The sequence below is a fragment of the Stenella coeruleoalba genome (assembly GCF_951394435.1).
Source record: "Stenella coeruleoalba genome assembly, chromosome: 4".
Taxonomy (NCBI): domain Eukaryota; kingdom Metazoa; phylum Chordata; class Mammalia; order Artiodactyla; family Delphinidae; genus Stenella; species Stenella coeruleoalba.
In genome coordinates, this window is record NC_137149.1 from 21592082 (window position 1) to 21612983 (window position 20902).

The 20902-nt window shown below is 38.9% G+C and overlaps 1 protein-coding gene across 6 annotated transcripts in view; it reads left to right on the forward strand.

Annotated features, from left to right (window-relative positions):
* Nucleotides 1-20902, forward strand: part of PDE5A (phosphodiesterase 5A) — a 188032-nt gene that overhangs the window by 69141 nt on the left and 97989 nt on the right. For all 6 annotated transcript variants that reach the window (XR_013828122.1, XM_079919930.1, XM_079919927.1 and 3 more), the window contains exon 3: nucleotides 9838-9927. Coding sequence is in view for 5 of the 6 variants with exons in the window: in XM_079919930.1 (XP_079776056.1) it covers nucleotides 9838-9927 (90 nt within the window). In the remaining variant the exon portion in view is untranslated. The remainder of the gene's footprint in view (nucleotides 1-9837; nucleotides 9928-20902) is intronic.

A 20902-nucleotide genomic window follows, 5' to 3' on the forward strand; every position in this document is an offset into this window, starting at 1 on the left:
TAAATAAGTAGAATGGAAAGCAGGTCATAATAGATCCAGGGAAAATGTGTTAGGTTCAGGGAAGCAGGAGATCACATATAATTGGGGAGACGGAGAGAGGTTTCTTTGAGGAAGCAGTGATTGATGTGGACCCTGGAAGATGGGTGAGATTGGAGTAGATTGAGTTGTGTGCATAGTGAGATCCAGATGTAAAGAGAAGTTTGCAGAAGAGACAGGAAGTTGGACCATGTGGTGCTCGTATGGAAACGTGTGGGTGATAGTATAGATGTTGAGGAGCTGCTGGAGATTACTGGGGTCTTGAATGCCAAGCTGAGGAGTATATGTTTGATTCAGAGCTATGAGGAGTAACTGAAGATGGTTTGAAAGGGGAACCGGCATGATTCAGACTGTGATTTATTTTATTTTTATTTTTTTGAGGTACGTGGGCCTCTCACTGTTGTGGCCTCTCCCGTTGCGGAGCACAGGCTCTGGACGCACAGGCTCAGCGGCCATGGCTCACGGGCCCAGCCGCTCCGCAGCATGTGGGATCCTCCCGGACCGGGGCACGAACCCGTGTCCCCTGCAACGGCAGGCGGACTCTCAGCCACTGCGCCACTAGGGAAGCCCCAGACTGTGATTTAGAAAGATGAATAATATGGTGGTCATAAAAGGAATTGGGGAAAAATACTGGAAACTGGGAGGATAGATTATTTTAATAGTCTGAGGAAGTAAGGACCTGAACCAGGGCACTGGCCTTCAGGACCAAAAGGAGGGAATGGATTAACGAAGAAGAAGCTGACTCTGCTAGACTTGGCAGCTAATAGGAGATGGAAGTGAGGAGGAGAGAGGAGTTGGAGAAGACTCGGGTTTTGAAGTTGGTTGAATAAATAATGGTAACTGGTGGGGAATACTGAGGGCAGGGATCTGGGGAGAGATGTGATAGTTCGGATAGATTAGATCCTGAGATAGGTGTCAGAATCCACTCTATACCAGCAGTCTTTTCCATTTTGATTCTTCACGGAGCTATCTCCATGACCTCCTTGAGCTCTGTGAGTAACATCACGCCATGGCAAACTCCAAGAGGGGTATTAAGGACACAGCTGCAGAATCGCTGCCGAGTTTGCAAAATTCCCTTCCTGTCTTAGGTGACAGCTGGGTTTCCGCTTTTCAATGGCACTATAGTCCCAAGTACAGTAGGACCATAAATATGCTGTAGCTTTGCTGAGAAAGCCTCCGTTTGTCTGCACGATCCTAAGTTTCTCCAGCCCTGAGGATTTCTTCATTTATATACAATTTATTGAATCTGTTTACCATCTTTAGAGTTTTGATGGTGTAGCTTTTGTCTTGCAGTTAGTAATAATTTAATTCTTGTACTGCCATCTGAAATAGGCCCAGTGTCCTTGATTTGCAGTGACCCCAGGGTGAAGCCTCTTAGCCTGTGGATTTCTCATGTTGCTGCTTCACCCTTGACACCCTTGATCTGTGTTTATAGAGGCCTTGCGGAAGTTATTCCTGTCCCAGGAATTTCATTAGAAGTTGTGGGATTGATCTGTGACATAATTTACATTGGTATTAACAGTGGAAGTCAGTTGGCTAGTGGCTAATTCATTACTTAGCTCACTCATAGCTTGAATAGTCAAAATACTGTCTCATAGCCTTTTGTGAAAATAATCAGAATATCAAAGTATATTCTATGTTTTCTGAGTCCTACTTCCTTAAATAGGTGTCTGTAAAAATGACACATTTCTTTAGCTTATGTGACCATAGAACACTTAAAAGTTATGACGTAGCAGTAGAAAACCAAGAAGTGGCCATGAAATAGAGTAGTGCTCAGATTGAAGCTCAGAGTGAAATAATAGTCTCCTAGATAGATTAATTGTAAGACATGGTCAACATTTGATTCACTTTTTAAAACTTTGTAACAGAATGATATAAACTTGGAGATTCAACTGTTTTGTTACTAATAAAATAACACATTCATATTTTAAAATATAAGACAAGATCAACACCTTAGACCAGTGAGTCTCAATTAGATCACAGATACCAGTGATGTTCAGTCACACATCATCTCCTCCTTCATCAGCCCATCATTCACGCAACTTTCTTGAACATGGCAGAGCATTTCATAATAATAAAATATTAACACATAATAATCAGAGCCACTGTATAAATGTGTTGGCATTGTCCTCATATATAAAAACTAGATATCATCCAGTATCTAGATTGGATTGTGTATCAGTCAGCGTTCTTCAGAGAAACAGAGCCAGTGGGATAAATAGAGATAAATAAGAAGTGATGTACTCTAGGAATTAGCCACTTGGATATGGAGGCCTAGAAGTTCCACAGTGTGCCTGCCATCTGCACGCTGGAGAATCAGGAAAGTTGATGGTGTAATTCAGAGTCTGAAGGCCTGAGAATGAGGGGGGCCAAGAGTATAACTCTGGTCTGTGTCTGAGGCCAAAAGCTTTAGAACCAGGAGCTCTGATGGACAGCAGGAGGGCAAGAGAAGATGGATATCTTAGAGAGCAAATTTGTCCTTCCTCTGCCTTTTTTGTTCTATTCAGGTACTCAAGGGATTGGCTGATGCCCACTGGCATTGATGAAGATCTTCTTTACTCATTCTACTGATTCAAATGTTCATCTCTTCTGGAGACATCCTCACAGGCACACCTGGAAGTAATGTTTTATCAGCTATTTGGGTATCCCTTAGCCTAGTCAAGTTGACACATAAAATTAACCATCACAGATTGCCTGAACCCCTGGTTCCACGTCTTATGGAAGCCTTAAGACTCCGCAAGATTTCCTATGTCAGAGGATTTCTATTGTCTACACAGCCCTCTTTTCCCTAAGTCAACTGGAATGCAAAACCTGGGCTCTTCTCCTGTTTCCATGGGACAGCCTCTCCATGGATACTCTGATTGCTAGGGAGAAAACTTGGAGGATCTTAGGGCAGGGTCACATTGTCACTCATGTGGCCTTCACCGTGGAGCCGCTACTCCTCCCACTCGCACTTCATTCCTTCCTTTTCAGTCCTTTTCCAGGTAAATAAATCTTCACCATCTCTCATCCTGCAGGTCTCACTTGCTGCTCAAGTGAATTTCTGGTGAATAAAGTTATTTCCAAAATGAACAGAGGAAAGGGATAACAATAGCAACTGTTCTAATTTTGATAAATTATTTAGTTTTGATAAATTATTAAATTTGATAATTTTCTCATGGTGTAATTGTGCCCCAGGGAACACAGTTTGGGAACTGCTATATCTTTGTTCAATGTTCTGATAATCTCTAGGTATTCCACTTTGTGGGAGAAAACCAGTGCATATAATTTGGCAAGTCTACTGTGTTATTTCCTTTTTGTTTCCTGTTATTTTTATTTTTATACCATTTCAAGCTTAAAGAAAAGTTGCAAGACCAGCATCAGAAACTTGTGTATACCCTTTACGCAGATTCTCCAATCATTTATATTTTGCCCCATTTGCTTTATTATTTTCTTTTCCTATATATAATACATATAAGTAATATATGCAGATTATTTTTTTCTGAACCATTTGGAGACATTTTTACTAAATATTTCAGTGTATAGTTTATAACAAGAATATTCTCTTACACAACCGTGATACATTTATCAAAATCTGGAAATTTTATGATACTGTACTATTATCAAACATTCCATAGTCAAATTTGGTCAGTTGTTCCATGAATGTCCTTTATAGTTATTCTTTTCACTCTGATCAAGGCTGTAATTCAGGATTACATATTGCACATACTTGTCCTATCTCTTTGGTCTCCATTAAATCTGGAATAGTTTCTCAGTGTTTCTTTATCTTTCTTTACATGTAGTTTGGAAGAATACAGGCCAGTTATCTTGTAGAATGTTTTTCTTGAATTGATTCAAGTCAGGCAGTTTTGGCAGGAATATGACAGATGTTGATCTTGAGACCTAGTTTGGTTTTACAAACAGCAATCAATTCTTTACTTCTCCTACACCAGCTGGGGTGTCCTACAATCCAGCTCAATTCTGACACTAGCTCCTGGAGTTCGTGCAGACGCCACAGGTTAAGGACTCAGTCCCACAGTGCCGTCCCCACTTCAGATACCAGCCCTAAATAGGATACCCAGGCTAGCCACACTTATGTCTGGCTGACTACAAATTCCGGGGTTCCCTGCTCCGGTTTAATAATGTCCTAAAATGACTCAGAACTCAGGAAAACACTAAAGCACTACTTAAAATTACAGTTTTATTATAGAGGATGCAATTCAGAAACAGCCAAATAGAAGAGGTACATAGGGCAAGGAGCGAGGCAGGCGGGGGACACAAAACTTCCATGCCCTCTCGGCGGGGGCCGGGGAAGGGAGAGGTGCACCACCGTCCCAGCACACAGTTATCTCCACCAACCCAAAAGTTCCCTCAGATCTGATGGCACGGTTGATTAAATCATGGCCACTGGTGATTGGACTCAAGCTTCAGCCCCCTCTCTCCTATCCAGAAGTCAGTGGTGGGCCTGAAAGTTCTAATCCTCTCATCACTTGGCAGCCAGCCCCCATCCTGAAGCTATTTGAGGCCATCCCCCCCGCCCCCCCACACCCCCGTGGGTCTTCTCGTTAGCATGAACTCAGGTATGGTTGTAAGGGGTTTGTTATGAATATAAAAAGAATCTCCTATCACTCAGGAAATTCCAAGGGTTTGAGGAGCTCTATGCTAGATCAATATATTTTTTATTATACCACAGACCTTCTTAGCATACGTTACCAGGTAGCATATGATGTTACTCTACCCCGGTATTGATGATGTTAAATTTGATAACTTGGTTAAAGCGGTATCCACTAGGTTTTTCCACTATAAAGTTATAATTTTGCCATTGTAATTAAGTATCTTAAGAGGAGATATTTTGATATTGTGTAGATATTCTATTCCTCATCAGTACCTTTACCAGTTTTGTCATCCACTGATTTTCCAACTTCATAATACCTTATATATATATTAGTCGACATTCCGATGTAAAGAAGGGCTTTGCCTTCTTTATTCATTCATTATTTATTTATTTCTATCATTATGGACATTTTTATTTTGTTTAATGAGTTATGCTCTGTTACTATCTTTATTTATTCAAATTCTCAGATTATATCAGATTTACCGGCTCCTATGTCTTTTTGATGTGTCCCCATCACTCTTGGCATTTTCTTGCTCTCTAGGGGAGCTGAAAGTTTTAACTGCTTAACAAGATGTTCCAGACTCATCTTTTACTTTCCCTGACCTAGCCCTATGATCATTCTTTTTCCCAAGGAGCCCTGGTTCCTTTCAGTGGAGGGGATGGTATTTAGAAACCAGGATCTAGGCAGTAGGTGTGCTCACTGCTACTAGTTTATCAGCAGACAGAGCTAGAAAAAAATATATACACAGACACACAGACACTTGTATTTTATTTATTCCTATATGTAACTACTCACTATATGATAAGCAATGAATTCTTACCTCCAACTTCAATCTAACACCTCAAGGTATATTTTTTCTTCCTCTTTTCTTAATATATATAATATAATATTATATATATTATATGTGTAATATATATATATGTTCTTTCTCAGATTCATTTCTCTCATAGGTTATTAGAAAATATTGAATATAGTTCCCTGTGCTACACAGCAGGTCCTTGTTGATTATCTGTTTTATATATAGTAATGTGTATATGTTAATCCCAAACTCCTAATTTATTACCCTCCCCTTTCCATAAGTTTGTTTTCTATGTCTGAGGGACTGTTTCTGTCTTGTAAATAAGTTCATTTATGTCTTTTTCTTTTCTTTTTTAGATTCCATACATAAGTGATAGCATATAATATTTGTCTTTCTATGTGTGGCTTACTTCATGTAGTATGGTAATCTGTAGGTCCATTCATGTTGCTGCAAATGACATTATTTCATTCTTTTTTATGGCTGAGTAATATTCCATAATACACACACACACACACACACACACACACACACACACAACAAATCTCTGACAAAAGAGGCAAGAATATACAATGGATAAAAGACAGTCTCTTCAATAAGTGGTGCTGGGAAAACTGAACAGCTACATGTAAAAGAATGAAATTAGAACATTTTCTAAGACCATACACAAAAATAAACTCAAAATGGATTAAAGACCTAAATGTAAGACCAGATACTATAAAACTCCTAGAGGAAAACATAGGCAGTACACTCGTTGACATAAATCATAGCAATATCTTTGTGGATTCGTTTCCTTATTCTTCATATATTTGTGCATGTGCTCAAGCCATGTTCCAAGCTCTTTAGTCCCTTCTGTAGAATCTCTTATCTTTCTCTTCAAGCTGAAGAACTCTCATTAACGTTTCTTTAGTCCTGGTCTGGTGGTGACGAATTCTCTGATTTTGTTTATCTGAAAATGGCTTTATTTTGCCTGTAATCTTGAAAGATATTTTCACTGTCTAGACGATTCTTAGTTAATAGTAGTTTTCTTTTAACACTTAAAAAGTTCTCCCACATTTTTCTGGTTTTCACTTTTCTTATGAGAAGTCTGCTCGGCTTCATTTTTCACCTTATATGTTTCATAGTATATATCATTTTCACACTGTGTATATATTTAAGGTTTTCACTAACTTTGGGAAATTTTTGGTCATATGTTTAAATATTTTTTCTGCTCCATTCTCTTCTCTTTGGACTCCAGTTGTATATATGTTAGACTATTTGATGTTGTCCCACAGAACACTGAGGCTCTGTTAACTTTTTACAGGTTTTTTTTTTTTTTGTCCTCTCAGTCCTTTGGATTGGATACTTTCTGTCCATCTGTCTTCAGGTTCACTGACCCTTCCATTGTTTCCAATCTGCTGTTAAATCCATCAGTGAACTCTTGGTTTTAGACTGTGTACTTTTCAGTTCTAGAATTTACATTTGGCTTTTTAAAAATACTTTTTCTTTCTGCAGAGATTTCCATCTGTTCATTATTACCATATTTTCTCTTCAGTCCTTAAATACATTTATAATAGCTCCTTCGAGGTCCCTGTTTGTTAATTCCAACATCTGAATAATCTTGGGGTCGTTTTCTATTGACTGCTTTTTTTCTTCACGGTGGGTTTCAATTTCCTGTTTCTTCACATGTGTTGTGATTTTCTTTTATTGTATGCTGGACATTGCAAATGTTTTGTTGCAGGGCATTTGGATTATATCAACTTCCTTTAAAACAGAGCTGACCTTTGTTCTTGTAGACAGTGGAGTTACTGGAAGATCCTTTTGGTCCTGTCAGGTTTGGTGTTATTATTTGTTAGGATGGATCTACTTTAGTTTTAAATTTAGTCTTAGGGAATGCTGCTCCGGTCCTTACCCCCCAAGGAGTGGCCTTTCTGTGTCTCAGCTGAATGCCTGAGGTGCCTAGTGAGGTATCTGCTCTGGTGGGTAGAACCCCAGTGTCGTCAAACATTTTTAGAATTGGTTATCGCCATTCACTTTCAGCCTTCAACAGGTAATCTTTGCTAGGTCTCTTAGAGTCTTGCCAAATACATGTCTGTGAAGTGACTAGCCACTCACTCTTCTGCCAATCCTCCTTTACACCCCTAACCCCACCCAAAGCACAGCCTCTCTGATCAGGTACTTTGCCTTGCACATACCAGCCAGTTTAGAAGCCCTGAATTCAGTTCTATTTGGAGCTGTTACTCTGCCTGCCCCCAGGATACCACCTGCCTGCCCCCAGGAGGAACCGGATTATTGCAAGGCCATCATGTGTATTCCCTTCTTCACTGTGTGTAGTTTAGTTATCGCATGTATTTGGTCTCATCTTGTATTTTTCAGCAGGAGGGCAAGTCTGGTACTAGTTGTTTTAGTATGGGAGATGGATCTCTAAGCTTTGTGGGTTTTCTTACACTGTCATGTTCTCATAAACAGTGAAAGAAATAATCACAATAATAATGAAATAATAGTGCTCCGTTTTTCTTTCAATGTTTACTTGGACCTAGAGGGGTTAGAAGTTCTCTATGTGTTTATAGCCCCTGCACTGGGTACATTATTAAAGGAAAAATTCTTTGAGATGCCAAAATTCACTTAAAGTGATTTTGAAGTATACATTACTCCTACCTCCTTCAATGAAGAATGAAATCCAGGGCTGCTGTTTATTTTAAACTTCCAGTATGCACAAAAAAATTCTATGGAAGTGCTACTAATTTCAGACTCCTGCTTTGATTAGATAGTTGGGTTTAATCCTCTTTTTTATAAATTGGTCTTGTAATTCAGATATTCATTAACAAAATAATTGCTGAGGATGCATTTCTATTCATATTTTGATTATTAGCTTGTAGAATAATTCACTATATAAATTCATAATTTTTATCTTCTTTTAATTTGTCCGTGTCAGTATCCTGTCTGCTTTCTTTAGATACCTTGCAATATAGTATGCTATTTAAGGACCGTTTTTTGGAAACATTGAGCCAAGGTTTTCTCTGTCTTTCAGTATAACTTTGAGCATGTTTGCAGAAAAACTAAAAATGCAGTCGTGTATATTTATAATATAAAATATTTGCATTGATTTTCTACCATTTTATAGCTCTTCTTTTGAAATTGCCTTCAATGCCATGTTCGGTCCTCCCATGGGGAAAATCGGCCTCATTTCTGACCCGAGTTGATGGAATCGTTTACTTCATTCACAGCTTTGGCTTTGCGTGACTTTAGACTAATTAAAAAAAAAAAAAAAGAAATGACCTTCAAAGATGAGGATTTTTTCCAGTGTGACGATTCCATATTTTCTGAAGGGAATTCCAAAAGCAGAGTTTTTAGAACAATAATGCTATTATTAGGTTGAGCATGTAAGTTCCCAAGGCTGTTGCTTTGAGGGGAACAATATTCATTCAGATGTTTATGTTCTGGTATGTTTGCTTCCGTTCTAATTGTATCTCATGTATTGGTCTGTGTCCATTTCCTTGAGTATATTTTTCCTCCTACCTATAAGGTTTGCTTTAAACTATAGTAAGCTAAAAGTGATCATGTTGGATAACTGTGATATCATTTGTTAATGAATTCCTTCATTTGTTTAACAGATGTTTTTGAGTTCCTGTGCTAATCTTGGGAATACAGTGTGGTGAACCAAAAAAAGCCCCTCATAGAATTTACAGCCTACCTTTGATCTCCTCAATCTGGTTTAATGGAAGATAGCCTGTATCTTTCTTTCTTTAACCCACATTTAGAACTTTTACACCTTTCAGCAGTCCTTTGTGATTATTGGATGTGGGAAGATGTACTTTGTAAAAGGGGAAAGAGATTCAAAAGATTGAGGAATTGTTTGTAGTCTGATGAAGGCCATGCAGTTTTATTATATACAAAAAGAAAGAAAAGATAAGATTTTAATTCTTATGAAACACCTGAGATAGAAATACAGAATACTGAGGAAATATATATACAGTCATTACAAGGGAAGTCAAGTCAGTATTGAAAAGGTCATTTTGGAGGTGGTGGGTTTTATAGGAAAAGTTTCAGACCAAAGATGCTTTTCTTTTTCAGAAGAATCAGTGCGATGGGAATAGGCAAATTGTATTACAGAGGAGGAGAGTTGCCACTTTTTCCTGAGTTTAAGTGAGGCTATCTAAATTGGCTAATATTTTGAATTTCCTTTATTTCTTAACATTTGTTTACATCTGTATTTTTTTCATAAATACTAGCTGCTAAAAAACCCTTAAATTTATCTTTGTCAAAGATGATATGTACTTGTATGCTCTGATGCCTTTTACAATAATAAAATTGTCATTCAGAGCAACAAGGTGAGTCGACAATTAGATTTCTCTAATCCTATAAATCAGAAAAATCAAATCAATCTTTGAACAGGTCAGTCACTAAATTGAATTTCTTCTTCCTTACTAGGATCCTCGGTTCAATGCAGAAGTTGACCAAATTACAGGCTACAAGACACAAAGTATTCTTTGTATGCCAATTAAGAATCATAGGGAAGAGGTAAGCCAATTTTCCATTTTATTCTAAAAGGTCATTTAGAAACATTTTTCTTTTTGAAAACAATTTTTCACTTTGCACACTTACGAAATAATGCTGCAGTGACAAGTTAACTATAAAGTGCTTAAATGTTCTGCTTGATGTTTTTGATTTAGACTTTAGTAATAGGGTTGACTCCTGGTACTTTACTTTGACTTAGAAATAAATTTTAGACATGTCATTTCTTTTTATTTAATAAATTTATGTATTTATTTATGGCTGTGTTGGGTCTTAATTGCTGTACATGGGGTTTCTCTAGTTGCGTTGAATGGGGGCTACTCTTTGTTGCGGTGCACGGGCTTCTCAGCAAGGTAGCTTCTATTGTGGAGCACGGGCTCTAGGCTCGTGGGCTTCAGTAGTTGTGGCACACGGGCTCAGTAGTTGTGGCTCATGGGCTCTAGAGTGCAGGCTCAGTAGTTGTGGCACATGGGCTTAGTTGCTCCACGGCGTGTGGGATCTCCCCGGACCAGGGTTCAAACCCATGTCCCCTGCACTGGCAGGCAGATTCTTAACCACTGCACCACCAGGGAAGTCCCTAGACGTGTCATTTCTTTACCCCTCTTTCCTGAGGACCTTACTGAATCCTAAGATGTATAATTGTGGTTGTAATCAATTTATTTCATGTTATATTTTACACATCTGAATAACGCTTATTTCTTAAATGGTTATCCAATTGCAGTGGTAATCAGCTGATTTTTTTGTTTGGATTCAAAATGAGGTTTTGAAAAAATAGAAATTGTATATAACACCAAGCAAAATTTATTGTGAAATTGTAACAAGCAAATGAAAATAGGTTGGTTTATATTTCACCTAACTAGAAGGTTTGGATTCTGTAAGCACTGAATTCTCTCTTCATTTTACATTTACTTGAGAAAAAAAATAGTCATCATTTAAACTGAATGCTTCAATTGAGTGTCCTCAGCCCTGTCTACACATTACAGTCAACTGTGAGACTCTAAAATATTACCAATTACATTAGAATCCCTAAGGGCAGGGTCTAGATACGGATACATTTTTAAAGATCCCCCAAGAATTCTAAAGTGTAACCAGGGTTGAAAATCATCTTCCTCAATGAAAACAAGTAGATTGAAAGAGCCCATATTTGTGGTTCTTAACCTTGGCTGCACATTAAAATCACCTGGGGAGCATTTCGAAATTCTAATGCCCAGCTTTCACCTTAAATCAGAATCTCTGGTGTTGGGACCTAGGCATCAGTATTTCTTAAAGCTCCCAGGTGGTTATCATGTGCTGCTAAGGTTGAGAACCACTGCCAGGGATACAAGAAACACTTTGCTGGTTCTACTTGATTTATATTCCAATTCTGACATCTTTCCTCTCCGTCCTCCATCCAGTCCTTTACCAGGTCCCATCGATTTTTTTTTTTTTTTTCTGTTACTGTTTCTCATTTTGATCTCTTTCTTTTCATTCCTGCTGCCTGTACCATAATTCAGATCTTGAAGTAATGCCTGAACTTTTAAAATATTCTTGTGAGGGGTTTCTGTACTTTAAGTCAATTTCCCTTTAATCCACCCTGCATATGCCCTTGGGAATTTTCCTAAAACACGGTTTTCTAAATCGGTGCTTCTAAAACAATAATGTGCATATGAATCTTAAAATGCAGATTCTGAATTCAGTAGGTCTAGGTGAGACCTGAGTGAGATTCATTTCTAACAAGCAACAAGTTGATGCTGATGCACTGGGTCTACAGATATTTTGATGAACAGGATCCTAAATCAGTCACTTATCAGTAGTCTAAGATAAGTTCTCAGTGCCTTAGAGTTGCTGCATGGTTTTTTAAGAGGGTAGTTACAGCCACAATTACTAAAAATTCCTGCAGCTACAACATGCATATGAGATTCAATAATTAATTAGCTAATTAATTGTGAATGAATAAATAAAATTGAAAAGGCCATGCATGGACCAGTGGTGTTCTTAAGCAGACTGCTAGATAAAGCAAATAAAAAGCATGTCTTATGCAATATTGGGGACATAGTTATACTAAAAAATTATTTGTTGTTCATCTAAAATTAAATTTGACTGGACATCCTATATTTTATCTGGCTGCCCTAGTTATAAACCAAGGATTATGATTGTGTGCACTTAAAAAGATGATGTTCAGCTTTTAATTTGTAAGTATGTTTTAAAACCTTGGCCTGAAAAACAACTTTGTACTGGGTGAGAGATTCAGCTTGAATCATGCTCTGGTTAAATATCTCTTTTTAAATAGCATGAGCAATGGGGATTGGGGGAACCCATGAGAATGTGCAGCACAGTCAACAGGGTGAAGTAGGTGAGACTGCCCTTCTGTAAGAGAGCAACCTCTGGATACACGCGTTTCTGTCTTTATGACTACCAGTGAGGATGATTTAAACTAAAACAACAATAACAAAAATCCCCACTGTATTGAGGTATGAATGACGTACCATAAAATTCACCCATTTTAAGTGTATAATTTGATGAGTTTTTGACAAATGCATGTACAGTTATATAACCACCACTATAATCAAGATACAGAACATTTCTGTCCCCTCAGATATTTCCCATGTAGTTGACCTCCTCCTCCCTCAACCCCCAGCCCCTGAGAATCCCTGATCTGTTTTCTGTCACTGTCGTTTTGCCTTTTCTAGAGTGTCATATAAATCATATAAGTGGAGTCATACAGTATGTAGTCTTGTGTGTCTGGCTTCTTTCACTTAGCATAATGCTTGTGAGATTCATCCATGCTATTGCGTGTCAGCAGTGTGTTCCTTTTTATTGCTGAGTGATGATTCCTTGGTATGGATCTGCCGCAATTTGATGATCCATTCATCTGTCGATATACATTTGAGTTGTTTCCAGTTTTTGTCTGTTAGAAGAAAAGCCACTGTTTGCATACAGGTCTTTTTGTGGACATGTTTTCATTTCTCTTTGGTAAATATATAGGAGGGGAATTTCCAGGTCAAATGGTGGGTGTATGTTTAATTTTATAAGAGACTTCCAAACTCCTTTCCAAAGTGGCTGTACCATATTGCTTTTTTACCAGCAATGTATGAGAGTTGCAATTGCTTCACATCCGAGGCAACGCATGGTATGGTCAGTTTTTTAAAAATCTTAGCCATTAAATTTGATGGCATGAATGAATAACCCCACTCTCAGTCAGGGGTCGTCTGCTCACTAACAGACCTGAGTAAAGTGGGTTCAGCTGCAGGTCCCCAGATTGTGATTGTCCAGAGCTCTCCTTAAGATTTCTTCTGGGTTCCTCAGCGTCCTCAGGGCGATCTTCCTCCGTGCTCCTTCATCCTCTCCCGCTGTCTGTTTCCCCCTATGATAACTTGACATGAAGGCTGAGCTCTTCACTGGTTTCCACAAAAGTTTTTTCACATGAAGCATTTCATGAGATAAACAACCTTCCGTAACTTCACTGGAGTCTTAGTAACTTTACTGATGGGAAGGTTTCCAAACAGCTTTTTAAACATCTTGCTGACCCTCCCTATTCTCTGTCCTCTCCCCCTTGTTCCCTCTCCTCCCACGCTCACCCTGCCTGGTTTGAAATTATTTCCTGTGAGAATTATTTCTTCAGAAAAAAAGGAATGAAGAGAAACAGTCAGAAAAACAGGCATACTCTCAGCATGGCTGTTGAAGTATAAAAAGTACTTTGGCTGACCGAGAACCAAGGCCCCTAAGAAGATGCCATATACGACTTCCAGAATTATCCTTAAATTATAGCTATATAAACAAACTCAGGGCAATGTTTGCTGTTGTGTACACGTAATAGAAAGTACTCTTTCTCCCACGAAGCTTTTGAAATCAAAATGGAGAGTCACAGTAAGGCTTTGGGGAGTAATTGTTAAGATTGCTTGCTCTGGGCTTGAATCCCTCACCACTTACATGATGAGTAACCAGGATGGAGCTGGTTAATCCCTTTGATCCTCAGTTTCCTCATCTGCAAAATGAGGGTTATAAAAGGACCTGCCTCACAGGGTTGTTGTAAAGGTTAAATGTGTCCGTGCATGCAAAGGGCTTCCCATACTTTCTGGCACACTGGGAGTGATCAATAAATGTCAGCTGTTATTTTTTAAAGGAGACATAGAACTAACTGAACTCTTATGAGAAACAAGGAATGATAAAGTTGTATGCAGAGGTCATCAGCCACGTAATAACCAAACAGCTGGGATCAAATGACAAGCAGCTCGGTCCCTGACTTAACTGGTCTGTTACCCTGTAACAAACTTTAAGCGTAAAAGAAAAATACTTTTCATTGTTTTTCCTCATAAATGAGGCAAAGTAAATTTGGTTTCTTCTTTTTGTATTAGTCCAATTGTATTGAGTAAGCCAACACTGATTCCAACTAATTACCAAGAAACCTAAGAAGAAATGTCATTACTGACTGTTTATAAAACAGTCCTGGTACCTTTTAGTGACCCCAGTTAGTTAAGGTACCAACTCTGGAGAGCTACCTGAAGGGAGCAGTTGAATATTGAACACTAAAGTCTGAACTACAACATAGTCCAGAAAATTCAGGAAGATTTTTAAGATTCAGTAAAATGTGTAATCACTTCATCTGCCTCTAGTGAAGTATCTCAACTAATTAAAATTTTTCAGGAGTTCTTTTCATTAGTGTTATAATCATAAGTGTAATAGTGCAATGCTTTTTTAGAAGTCAGGATCATAGATATTCCTAAAACTTCTGTGACAGAGTTTTTTTTTAAATCACAGAGGATAAGTTTTTGCAATTTTCCCCTCTCCGTACTCCCTTCTAAGACAATGGCGCTAACTGGCAAAGTGTGTGTGTGTGTGTGTGTGTGTGTGTGTGTGTGTGTGTGTGTGTGTGTGTGTGTGTGTGTGAGTGGGGACTGAAGAAGCTAGAGGAAGCTGAAATAATTTATTTTGGAAAGGTCAGAGAGCTACTGGCTAGAGAAGATGAATGAATACAAAAAGTAAAGGGGTCTGGGGAGAGAAGAGACCAGCCCAGGCTCTATAACAGAATGGCTTGAGGGACGACAGAGTAGGACTTCGGAAATAACTGCCTATCCGGTGGAAACTATTCTAAGGACTTGACATATATTAATTCATTTAATCTTCATAACAACCATAGGAGGTAGTCATTATTTTATCCCCACTTAACAGATGATGAAACTGAGACACGGGACATTTAGGGAACTTGGCCAAAGTCACGTAACTAAAAACTGGCAAAGCTGAGATTTAAACCTGGGCAAGAGGGTTTCTTAAAATTCTGCCGTGGATGATGTCTACACTCTCCTTTCTTCCCCCTCATGTTTTCTTGAGCCACTGCAGTAAACATTTAGGTTACTATTGATTTGGGGGTGGGAGGTGCACTGATGAGAGATGTGGCTATGTGTAGAAGCAGGGCTTGAAGGTGGAGACAAGGAGAACTGGCTATATTCTGATGGCTCTTCAAAGTTCAGTGTTGCAACCACCCTGCAGAAGGACTCTTTAAAATGAGAGAGAGTGGTGGCGGGGAGAAAGAAGGGCAGGGAGCAGGGGCGGGGGAGAGAAAGAGGGGTCAGAGTCACATCCTCTGTAATGTCTTAAGAGGAGTCCATCCAGTAAACAAGAAGAAATCTTTACCAGGGATAAAAGAGTTACAGGAGCATGTTTGATGTTAATCTGGGCCAGTGTGCTCTGTGATATGCACAGGAAGCATCATGAAAAAAATGTGCAGCAAGTGTGTGAATTTTTAGAGCTGCTGTTAAATTTCTTTCAGGCTTAACACTGGATTTTTCAGACCTGGGCACTTGGATCAATTTTTTTTGTTTTTGTCACATGCATTAGTTATTTCTATAACCAGATGGTTCTTTTATGTTTAGTAAAGAAGTGCAGGGAAACTCAACTCTTTCTCTCTAATCTCAGATGACCTATTTCTGAAATACTGCCCTCTCTTGAAGTATTGCTTGTTATGACATGGTGGAGATGAGTGCTTTTTTTTTTTTTTTTAATTTATAGGGGCTGCACCAATGAGGTAGAAGCCAGGACATTGTGAAATAGTGCAAATTCTGTGAAAATTTCGTATTGATCTGAGGTAGAGATTATATCCAATAATGTCAGGCTAGGCTGATACCTGTTTTCTCTTGATTGAATGTCACCTCCAGTTATTAAGTAAAAATCTAATTTGGAATCAGAGCTCTTATCCTCCTCTGTTTTTATCATTTTGATTTTATTTTATCATATTTGATGATATAGTTCTTTGATGCAAATATAGCAGTTGTAATAAAAGAATTATGATAAGTTTCTTTTACAGTGTAATAAAGGGGCATTTTTATCTAACTATCCAATTGTTTATATCTTCTTTTAAAAGAACAGTGAAAAACTTCAAAAAATATCAGCGAATTTTATGAGATTTTTATGAAATAAATATAATGCTTTGATGAATCAGAGAGATTTAATGCCTGCCAAAAATCATAAAGTAAAGCATTAATGGAACCAAATGTGTAATTCCAACTTATATAAAAGTAAATGTTTTCTAGAATTTAAGCTACATAACATTTTTTAAATTTTTATTTATTTTTTATTTTTTTTTAAGCTACATAATTTTATCTGCTCATCCCCTGCCTAGGTTAAAAATATTCTCATCCCCCCCACACACACAAATTATCTTGTTTTGAAAGTAATTGTTGAATCACTGCAATATGTAGAGTCCTGGTCTAGGCAGTGAGGATATTAAAAAAATGAAGCAAGGAAGATACTTAGAAACTTTTTTTTCAATTTCAATAAGAGGGAGATCTTATATACCAAAAAGCAAATATCAATACAAGGTAACAAAACAAATGTTAAATGAGTTAAATATTCAGCACCCAAGTTCAAAGGAAAGTCTGTGGATTTCAAGAACTGGAGGAATCACAGGAAGAACAAAAGCTGTGGTTTCATACAGCAGATCCCTGCTGTGTTTATCCCACAGGCTTAAGAGAGGAAGCTTGAACATGCTTTCTGTGAGAGGGCGGAGACAGGGTAGATGCTTGCCTATGATATTCTGCTCACACTACTGACTAGGGCTTTTCTTAAACTTGTCATGTAAGTTTGGAACAGATGAAGAACATTACAGCTTTATACATAATCCTACAATTGCAAGTCAGACTGGATGAAAATATAGCTATAAGAATAAGCAGAGTTTAATTGCAGACTGTCAGCTGATCTAGATCTATTTTAGTCTTAAAGAATTGGCTAGTTACGTGTTTTTTGAAAACTTATAAATTGTCCATTGCCTTTATTCCCCTGTGATATTTTCTCGTAGCTTTGTTTTAGCAACAAAACTAAAATACTCCGAAAAGTTTCCGTCGGTTCTGGACTTGATATGGTGATGGTGAAGATCTTTTCTTTTTCTTTTTCCACATTACCCTTTAAATAATAAACAAGTGTCTTTTACAAAGAAGACGGTAACCGCTTTCCTAAGGGAAAAAACATTTCTCAAGAGCATCAGATGAAAAACATAATGCTAGTAGGTTCAATCCCTGAGGTTACATTACTGATCCAGGAGAAGAAGAAAGAGTGAATAAAAGCTTGAGGCTGAAGATTAAGTTAATGGTAGGCTATATGTACCCAAATCTCATTTTGAATGCTCAGAAAATTTGGTTCAGACTGAATGCTCTGATTTATTCAATATGGGGTTTATCTTCATTGGCAGTTTTAGAATAACCATTCCAGCACTTGTTGGAATGCATTGCATTTTTAATTTGATAGAGCATTTGTAAGTTTAATTTTGAGAATTTTTATATAGATCCTGAATTATGACAAGTAGAGGTCTGGAACCAGTTGCAGATAAGCATAAACGATTTCTTTGTATAATATCTGACCCAGAACCACATAATTAGACCTGGGGATGGATTTTGATTATTAAATAATTTTCATGCATTCTTAAAGAGTTAAGGTGGTTGTCAGTGAAATTGCTGTGCTCTCTCTCTCTCTCTCTCTCTCTCTCTATATATATATATATATATGCAAACATCTATATTCATCTAAGAGCCAAGATTATATAGGTAAAGTGCTTTATAAACTATGTACTCTGTATTCCTTCTTATTAAATCCTCATCTAAAAGTTCCTACTTGTTTCTCGTCTACCATAGAGTGGAAATTAATATTCTGGGCAGAATTTAAATAAAGTATAAATGTTATCTTATAAAATTTTTGAATCATAATTTTCTTTTTTTTTTGGTGTCACTTGGTAGCAGTGATAAAGTGAAAATGACCTGGATTTAGAATTCCAGATCCATTTGATTATTACAGATTATTTGATGATCGTAAGTATATTAGTGATCTCTTGCAGCATAACAAATTACCCTAAGCTTAGTGATTCTGAACGACAGCCTTCATTATCTCAGTTTCCATGGTTCAGAAATGCCAGAGCGGCCCAGCTGGCTGGGTGCTTCTGGCCCAGGTTCCCTGCCTGTGGCCGCACTCAGGAGGCAGCAGGGGCCGCCTGACTCACGCTCGAGCGTGCACTTCTCAGAGGGCTCACTCGCGTGGCTTTTGGCAGGAGGCCTCAGTTCCCGGCCAAGCGGGTCTCTCCACAAGTCACTCCATGTACTTAGCACGTGGCAGAGTGAGCAAGGAGGAAGCGGCACTGCCTTGTATGATCAAGTCCCCAGACCTGTTCACCTTCGCCTCACGATAACCATTCATCAGAAGCCAGGCATTAGGTCCAGTCCGAACCCGGGGAGGGCAGTTAGGCTCCACCTCTTGAAGAGAAGAGTATCAAAGAATGTGTGGAGATGTTGTGAAACCACCAAAAGTACTATGTGCACTTTGAGGCTTTAGTCTCTTTCCTTAAAAAACTGTTCAGGTGATAAATGAGGAACTCTGCTTGTTAATTAAAATAATATCTTAAACAAGGGCCTACTGTATAGCACAGGAAACTATATTCAGTATCTTCTAATAACCCATAATGGAAAGAATCTGAAAAAGAATTGTGTGTGTGTGTGTGTATAAACTGAGTCACTTTGCTGTACACCTGAAACATTATAAATCAGCCATACTTCAATAAAAAAAATCTTAAAAATTAGTACTTCTCAACCTTTCATATACTAAAAATAATATGAACTACCAGAGGTAACACAGACTAGGTTTAAATAAGGTGGCAAGTTGGGGTATGTGCTCTGCCAGATTGGCTTGAATCAAAGGGAAAAGAGGAAGTAGAATTGAAAGAGGAGGGCTGAGGAGAAGAGGAAGGTGCTTGCTGTTTGAGCTGCGGCAAACCATCGAGGTATTAAAAGTCTTCTAAAATGTTATGTCGCGAATGCAGGTCTTCATGAGATCACTGTTTGTGTGTAGCTTAGGTACTTTGCTTCTTCTTTTTTTTTTTTTGCGGTATGCGGGCCTCTCACTGTTGTGGCCTCTCCCTTTGCAGAGCGCAGGCTCAGCGGCCATGGCTCACGGGCCCAGCCGCTCCGCGGTATGTGGGATCTTCCCGGACCGGGTCACGAACCTGCGTCCTCTCCATCGGCAGGCAGACTCTCAAGCACTGCGCCACCAGGGAAGCCCCGTACTCTGCTTCTTAATGCCCGTGGAAAATGCTCACTGGTGCATCCTTATTATTTCTCTGCACCATTGTTTTCTGCCTCCCTCATGGATCAGGATTGGAGGGAACGTGTCTAGTAAATACCTTAGCACTGGAGGCGAGGCTGTGCAGCCAAGCTGAGGCAAGATCATGAAGCGTCCTCAAGCTGCCGTGCGAAGGAGGTGCTGGTTTTTTTTTTTTTTAAGCCAAGAAACATTTGCTGTAATTTAAAGATCTGTGTGGCCATAGCATTAAGGGTGAAGAGTTTTCTTTGTTTAATCTCTAACCCGAGCCACATAATTTCATACTTGATAGGTTTTGATTTCCATATTTGTTCATACACAGAGAAAGCCCTGGGTCTGGAAGCAGGGAAGTTGGTAAGGAGACTTTTGCATAATCCAGACTACGAGTGGGTTTGTTACCCTTCTGTTTAGGTGGTTGAGGGATTGATTTGATGGAGGGTTAAGTAGAAGGAAGAATCTAGAATATTTTCTAGTGGGGAGAATTGTGATATTCCCTAAAATAAAACATGCAATGGAGAGAATTGGTTTGTGGGGATCAAAACCATTAGCTCTTTTGCGGGGGGTGTTGTTTTACTGTCTGTTCCTTTCTCCTCTCTCCTCAAGTCTCGGTGTTGCGTCCCCATCTCCACTTTCATCCGGTGGTCTTGCTCTTCCAGTGAAAAATAAAGCAGTTACAGGAATAATTCCACAAGAGAACTTCCCCATTCTCTTTCCCCCTGCTCTTGCGTCTGAGTTTACATCCTCTGGTTTCCCTTTTACATTAACCATCTGTGAAATAGCCAAAGTCAGTCTCGCACTTGTGCACCAGATCTCATCCCATCTCATGTGCTCCAAGACACGGCTCAGCAGCTCTCCCCTCTGTGACCAGAGTCACCAAAATTCCCCTCTCTACCAAACTGGTTTATCAGCATACAGACACGCTGTTATTTCTCCCATCTTAAAAACAAAAGCAAACGCTCATTGGACTGCATATCTCCTTTCAGAGATCACCATTTCTCTGATTACCATCAGAGCTAAACTCTTTGAAAGAGTTGTCCACATTTGCCATTTCCGTTTCCTTCCACCCAAGCCTTCACCCTCACCGCTCTGTGGAAACCACTTTTGGCAGGGTCGCGTGGCGTCCATAGGGCAGGAGCTTACGATCATTTCTCAGTACTCACTTTACCCGGCAGAGCGGCAGCATGTGGCCTTGTTGATCACTCATTCCTCCAGGACAGATTGTCTTCACTTGCTCTCCAGGACCTCAGACTCCCCAGTTTTTTCCTTCCATCTCTCTGACTGCCTCTTCGTCTCCTTAGCTGGGGCCCGCTCATCACAACACTGCTAAATGGCTCAGCCCTGGACCTTCACTCACTGCTTATGTGATCTTATTTACTCTCATAGTTTTAAATACCATTTGTGTGCCAACCGAACTTACATTGCAACTGTA